General features: G+C 34.8%; 1 protein-coding gene across 1 annotated transcript; it reads right to left on the bottom strand.

Moving 5' to 3' along the window:
- Positions 1–4,002: 4,002 nt before the first annotated feature.
- Positions 4,003–7,074, bottom strand: LOC107876376 (sesquiterpene synthase 14b-like). Its single transcript, XM_016723315.2, has 7 exons — positions 6,951–7,074; positions 6,022–6,298; positions 5,430–5,802; positions 5,115–5,333; positions 4,892–5,030; positions 4,609–4,857; positions 4,003–4,521 (listed from the first exon to the last, which is right to left on the bottom strand). The coding sequence occupies exons 1-7, from the start codon at positions 7,053–7,055 to the stop codon at positions 4,186–4,188; spliced, it is 1,698 nt and encodes a 565-aa protein (XP_016578801.2). The 5' UTR covers positions 7,056–7,074; the 3' UTR covers positions 4,003–4,185.
- Positions 7,075–7,793: the final 719 nt, after the last annotated feature.

The raw sequence follows: 7,793 nt of genomic DNA, 5'->3' as shown, positions 1-7,793 counted from the left end.
AATTTGGTAGGATTCTCTGATGCTGATTATGCAGGATATTTGAAGGATCATGTTTGATTACCTGGTCCACAAAGAAGCAAAACTCAGTAGCTTTGTCTACTGTTGAGGATGAATATGTTGCTGCTGGATCATGTTGTGCTCAGTTGTTGTAGATCAAACAACAACTTCTGGATATTGGGATAGATGCAGGTTATGTTCCCATTTTTCGTGATAACGCAAGTGCCATAAAAATTGCCAAAAATTTTATCCAACATAAGAGAACTAAGCATATTGATATTCTTCATCACTTTCTTAGAGACAACGTTGAAAAAGGACATATATCAATTATGTTTTATTCTATTGAGAAGCAAATTGTTGATATATTCACTAAGGTTTTGAGTAGAGAACACTTTAAAAAAAAATAAGTTAGCCTTGGAGATGATTAAAATTGTATAAATCTCCCTCAGTGATTGATTAGAATAAGCTGTACCTAAGTGATTGTTGATTAATTCAGTTTTGCACATTTACTTGTGTATCCTAATTCTAAGATTTTAGGATAAATTGACTCAACTATGTGTTAATTGGGTAGAAAGACTGGAACATCAAGGCAATTTTGTCCATTTTCTCTTTATATTTCAATTATGATTATTGCTTACCCATAGTAGCATAAAAGGAAATATGTTAACTACATGGTCCTTTCCGTTACACTCAAACCGCCAAAAACACAAAAACTTCCTTCTTTCAAAAGGCTTTCAAACCTTTCCCATCAGAAATGAACTTCCAATCATCATGTTTCCTACACCAAATACAATTCATCAATGCTTCATCTTCTCTCTCTCTTCACTTTAAATACGGTTCCTTCACTTCTCATCATTCATCATCCATAAAACCATAATCAAAATCACTATTCTCCTCATCTTTCACCATGGCATCCTCTTCTTCACCATCTACTGGCTCCGCTTCTACTTCATCAAAAGCTATTATTTTTCATCCTAATATTACCTTACCCCCACTATTCATCCCTCACCTTCTATCAAGCTATTCGATTTTGCAATGTTCCAGAATTTGCAAAACCCTTTTGCCTATTGTTCTTCCAAACCCTCACTCTTTTCTGAATCTGCACCACCACCTCTAATCCCTCTTCAGATTCTTAATCGAGATGATCTTCCAATTGCAGACCTTATTCCTCGACGCTCCAGATCTAAACCAAAACAAAAACCCTCTTCTAGCTCTGTTGTTGTTGATGTTGATGACATTGGTCCAATAAAGCCTTCCACTGTTGCTCCTTCTCCTCAAACTCCTCATACACGAGGAAAAAAACAACGGAAAGATACTTCCTTGGCAGAAGCACTCCAGGATAACAAAAGAAAAGGTATAGCTACTACTGGTTCTCCAGCTCCTCCTGCTTCTTCACCTGATATTCTTATTTGCTCAAAGCGTAAGAGAAAAAACATCAGAGCAAAAGTTCCCCAACCGTCTTCTCAGCCAAAATCAACCTCTACCCCAAAAACTTCTTCATCTTCTAAACACTTCTCTCACTCCAAAGCTTCATCATCATCCAAAGTTTCCCCTGCCAAAAGGGTCACTTCACAGTCAAAGAAACGGGTTAAGGCACCTGTTTCTTCCAGCTCTTCTGACTCTGAATTTCTGCCTGATACTTCCCTTGTACTCTACCCTGAGGATGACCCCAATTTTGATGCTGATTTTGATTTTGATATTGATACTTCTACTGACAAAATATCTCAGTTAGACCATAATATTCACTTTCAAAAACAAAAATTGGCTAGAGGACGTTTTGTGACTGGATTTGGGGTCCTGACATGGATATCTTGGTTACCAAATTGGGAGCTCAAGGGTGGTCACACATTTTTCTTCAAGGTGACCATCAAAAGAGATTTGGAAAATATGAGGTATACGAGTTTTACAAAAATAGGGTTACCATTAGGGATATATTCTCCACCACTTTTCATGGGGTTACCATAAATCTCTATGTTGCTGATCTGGCTAGAATTTTGAATATTCTTATTGGTGGATAGGATCACTATGTAAAGATTACTTGGCCTCCTCTTGATAATCTTCCCTCCACTCTTGTCATTTCCAGGAAATTCTCTAAAAATCTCCATCTTCTCAATCATCGTAGGGTCTTAAAGAATAAGATATCCCCACTTTATCCGTTTTACTTTGATATGGTTCACAAAATGATCCTCCCAAGACAAAAAAGAAGAACTGTTGCAAATTTTCTTGATTTTACTCTGATGGAATTGCTAGACACTGAGATACAAATAGACCTTCCTAGGCTAATGATCAAGCACATATAGAGGGTCTTAATACAAGATGTAAATGGTCATGCATTGCCTTATGAATTTTGGCTTGCTTCTGTGTTTGAGGACTTTTATGTGCCAGTCAAAGTCTGGTCTCTGCAGACCACTTATGATGTCATTAGGTCAGTGAACCATATCATGTTACCTGCTTCTATGAGGCATGCGGAAAACCCTATGCAACAATTGAGAAATGAACTTGCTGCAAAACAGACTGAAGTGAAGGTAGCTCAAGCTGCATTGGAGGCTGCTCAGGCTGTTCATGAGGATGAACAAAGGGTACTTCAGGCTCATATTGCTTCCCTCACAGCCACTTTGGAAAAAGAAAGAGCTGAGAATGCTGATGTTATTAGAAAGCTGACCTTCCTTATCCCCTCTTCCTCATCAACTTAAATTTCATCTTAATGCCTTTAGCCTATTCTCCTTGTTCTTTTTAGTTCTTGTTGTTTCCTTTTTGCTAGTTCTGGGTACTGCAAATTGTATCTTGTCTAATGAATGATATGGACCTTTTTGCTTAGTATGTTCTACTTCTGTATTTTTTTAGCATTATTGGTTTCTTACCCTAAGTCTTGATTATTTTAGTGATAGCCCCAGTGGCCATGAATTATTAAACTGTTTTCACTTGTTGGTCCAGCTTTTCGATGATGCCAAAAGGGAGAAGAACAGATTATACAGTTCATATAACCTAATTAACTAACCTGTTTCATTTTTGTGATCTTCTATTTGGAATCCTTTACTGAGTATGTCAGGAATTGAAAAATGAGGCTGAGCTATTGAGTTTTTCATCATCAAAAAGGGGGAATTTGTTAGGGTATGTGGAGTTTTGATGATAGACATGTGAATGAAACATGTTGTGAAAGCTGATCCATCCCAAGTGCACAAAGCATAGCTGCAGGCAAGGTTGTTGATAAGATGATATTACGTAAAAACAATAGTGGATAAGTATAATGTATTCAACACTTATCACATTAGTTAAAGCAGATGCAAAGGAAAAGATAAGTGCATCATCTAGAAGTTGAGTTGATTAAGAAGTCTTGTAGTTATCATGAGACAAAGGAGAAGAGTCCTATTCAAACAAGCTAAGGCAATAGGGAGACGACAGAAAAAGAATCCTATTCAAACAAGAAGAGTGAGTGAAACTACCTAGGAGTCCTAGTGAAGATAAAATAATACATCAACAAAAGGACTTCATCAAGTGTTGGCTTAAATAGGAGAAACAACATTCAAAGCACTTACTCATGCACTGATAAGATAATCAACAATCAACTAAACAATTCACTCACTTGAAGAAGAACCTGGTCCCTTGTTTAGCAAGTCTTAGACTGTGTGTACTAGGTAGGTTCTTTGAGTTGTAATGAGTCATTGTTCTAGTCTCAGTAATCTATAAACTGAGTTAGGAATTGTGTCTTCAAGTTAGGGAACTCGAAGACTTGGGAACACTTATCTTGTGTTTATCTTGGAAACAGGTCGTGGTTTTTTACATCTTTCTTGAGCCGGGTGTTTTTCACGTAAAAACACTGTGTTCATCTTTTACTTCTGTAAACCACATCTATTTACTTGTTCCACAGATAGGCAACCAGTACAGTCTAATATTGAAATTAGTAGGGCACGCACTCTGACAATAGGATTCAATACAACTTCATGCATTGTCATGTTTTATTAAAAGAAACAATAGTGAAATTACAACAAACACACAGGACCTCAAGCAAACACAATAGTTGAATTAAAGCAGCACACACCCCAATTTCAGCTATCACTTAGAAAAATAAATTCTAAGTTTTGGAGCCATTATTTGCGAAAATACAACAAACGGGAACTCAAGCAAACATAAGAGTAGAATTAAAGCAGCACGACCCCAAATTTCATCTATCACTTAGAAATATAATTTCTAAGTTTTGGAACCATTGTTTTCTTCAAACTCATTCTGATGATCAAAGGTACGATTGACAGAGTCAGCAAACAACATGGCGATTACATCTTTAAGGAACCATCGTGAATCTGTAAAATCATCCTTTTGGAGAATATCTACGAGGCGAGAAAGATTTAAGGCAGGATCAAGGACAAACGTTGGTACATGAGTAGCACGTAGATACTCCGTGTTTATGTCTTTCCATGCATTTGCAATTTGCCTCCAAGCCTCAGCAAGTGCCTCTTGTTCTAAAGCTCCATATTCTTTCATGTAGCATTCGATGAATGATGCTCCATGTTCTCTCTGTTGTTCGTGCTGCATCAAATAATACATTCTACTATGATGTTTGAATATATGTTTTATTGATTTCAAATATATATATACATACGCATGCATACTTACTGCATGTCCAATAATATCATCCTTAAATCTGTTGATTAGTGATGAAGCTGGTAGGACCAAAGACTCATTTAGCATCCATTCGAAAGTCTCTTTGGATATAAATTCCTCCGCGACAATCAAACATGTTATTAGAATCATCTGATTGGAAACAGATATAATAGAGTTTCTCTTATACTCCTCGCACTTTGGAATAATGCCATCTCTCAACCATTCCGCTTCCTTAAGATAGCTTTTTGTCCACTTACTCGCCTAAAAACATATATTATATATATGGCAAGCTTACCTCAATTTTTGCATAGCGTACATAGTCCGCTATACCACGTTTGGTCAATTCTTCTTCCATTTCATCAAAATAATCCAAAAAGACTTGATAAAGAGGTCTCATATAGGGCGATATTGAATCCATAGAACTAATGTCACATCTGCACATGCATAAATATAATACTTATATATTTCTGACTTACTCACCAAGGTAGCGTGGAGTAATTTTGTATATAATTATTCACCTCTCAATTGCAGCTGTGAAAGGCACAAGTTCGTCATAAGTCGCCCAAGCATCATATAGATCATCAGTGATGGTGATGATACAAATTAATTTTGTTATCACTCTTCTTGCGAATCTCTGTTCAGGCCTAAAATACACCCCCGTTGCCCAAAAGTAACACTCCACCAATTTGTCTCTTGCAAATGGATAGTTGTTTACACAATCCAGATCCTTCCACCACCTATATAATGTATATAATACGTATATTATATAACATGATTAAAGTATATACTATATTTCATGTGATTAATTAAAGGGGATACATGTATATGCATACCTTGTAACTTCGCTAAGCTCTCTTTGGTACACCTTTTGCAAAATGTGAAAATCCAATTTTGCAAATTTCAAAAGCAGATCGTTATGTGATTCGATGTTCTCGTAAATATATATGTATTTTCTTGCTGCCACTCTTGGTACATTTTGATGAATGGACTTGATTAAGGCTTCACTAACTTGAATCTTGAGTGAGTTGCTCAATTTTGGGACCATGGACTTGAGATTATTGAAAGTAAAAGTTAGAGCTTCTTCAAGAATTTCTTCCTCGTGTACTCTCAGATGTGCTGCTTCGTATAAACTTAATAATCCTAGCACGTCTTTGGTAAGAGTTTCCTCGAATGTTCCATCATTGTTGGTAAATCTTTTGAACACGTCTGATCAATTATTGTCATGGTGAGATATTAAACTAGTTAAAAGACGTATGGCGCCTAATCAATGGAAGTATAGATATAGACTTGCACATGCATATATATGTATTTATATATATATATATTAAATGTTGAATTCATAAAGACTAAATTTTAAATTTACCACGTCTAACATAGTAAATAACATTAATATTGCATAGGAAAATTAGAGAAGAGATACGATACCAGAAGACGTGTAATGCCTTTGTTGTCTCACTAGTCTAAAACGAAGAGCAACAACGTAAAAATTATCATCATCTTCATTTTTATTCTGTTTGTGCTCATCAAAAATATTCTGAATAGATGTTTTGATCTCATTCTCGAAGTGATATCCCACTCCCAATCGCTCAATTGCGTCAATCAAGAAAAGTTTTTGTGTACTATTATCAGGAGTTTCCACTAACATTTGCCTGACTTTTTCTTTCAACTCTTCAACTTCAACTTTTTCTTGGCTACTAATTTCCTGCCCAAAAAAATTAATCGTTATTGTCGTTGTGCTACTTTTTCATAAAATAGCAGCAAATGAAATAGGACACTAACAATATATTCAATATAATTTTATCGATAGAGTCTAGTAAGAGCAGAGTGTATGCAGAGATCTTTACCTTGTAGAGGTAGAGAGATAATTTACGAAAGACCTCAACTCAAATAAGGCACATCAAGCAATTTGAAAAAGGAAAATACAAAAGCAAAGAAATCAAGAAACAATAACAATAGGCAAATAATAAGATATATAATAACGTGATAACCGAAGTACATAACAACGAGAGGTAACAGAAATCGTAGAACAAAATGTTACGTACCAGAATAAAGCTACTACTACTGATATGAACAAAGAAACATATTCGATACACCAAACTAGCTATCACGAAGCCTATCTCATGGATGAAATATATATGAGCTTGTACATATATAACATACTAATGCAATATATAATTAATAACGTGATAATTAAAGCACATAACAAAGAGAGGTAACAGAAATCGTAGGATAAGAAACTACGAGAATAAACCTACTATTACTGATATAAACAGAGAAAAAGATTTGATACACCAAACTACCCCAAGCCTATCTCATAGAAAAACGAGATATATTTGAGCATGTACATAACATACTGTGAGTTCAGGAGTATAGGAGAGGAAATATTCTCCCCAAACACTTTTGTGAAAATTTGCCACTGGACGTTCAATAGTAGTATCAACCATTTTTAATTGACTCATACTTTTCTCTCTAAAATGATTTTCCTAGCTTTGATTTGATATTTGCTTCATATGGACAATGAGGTATTTATAGTGCACTTAGGACGAAAAGGTATTGATGCACCCGGTGTATACATCAAGCCAATACACATGCATGTCATGTGTTTAGATTTAGAGTTCATGTTACTTAACCATGAGTAATTATCAAGCATTTTACTTAATTAAATCACTTGATCATGGTAAAGAACATTAGTTTGGTGTATACACTGGGTGCGTGTAAGTTTTTACCGTTGTCCAAAGACCTTCTCACTTTAGTAATTTCTCTCTCAAAATTATATATCGTGATTTCTAAAAATATATATTTATCTTTTATAAAAGTTGAAGACAATATTAATTATTTCTATTTCATTTTATCTCTGGTAATGTTCTTGAAAATCGTAAACACCTAAATTATGGAGAGATGAAATAAAAATGGAGTAATTATATTCAATGAAAAAAGATATACAAGGTTAAAAAATAATTTGATATATTTCATATATTTTTAATGTAAGACCATAAATTTAAAAAATATTTATTTTTTAAAATTTTGTATCAAGTCGCAATCAAATAATTAATTGAAACTGAGAATATGTGTGTGCAGACACAACATAAATATGTGTGTGCAGACACAACATTTATAATTCAGGTCGATTTATAAGTAAATATATCTTGATTATGTTACTTCCTCTGTTTAGTATTAGTTGGCCCACATGGACTTGA

The sequence above is a fragment of the Capsicum annuum genome, chromosome 7 (genome assembly GCF_002878395.1).
Source record: "Capsicum annuum cultivar UCD-10X-F1 chromosome 7, UCD10Xv1.1, whole genome shotgun sequence".
In the NCBI taxonomy this organism is placed as follows: domain Eukaryota; kingdom Viridiplantae; phylum Streptophyta; class Magnoliopsida; order Solanales; family Solanaceae; genus Capsicum; species Capsicum annuum.
This window is presented reverse-complemented; position numbering and strand designations above follow the sequence as displayed.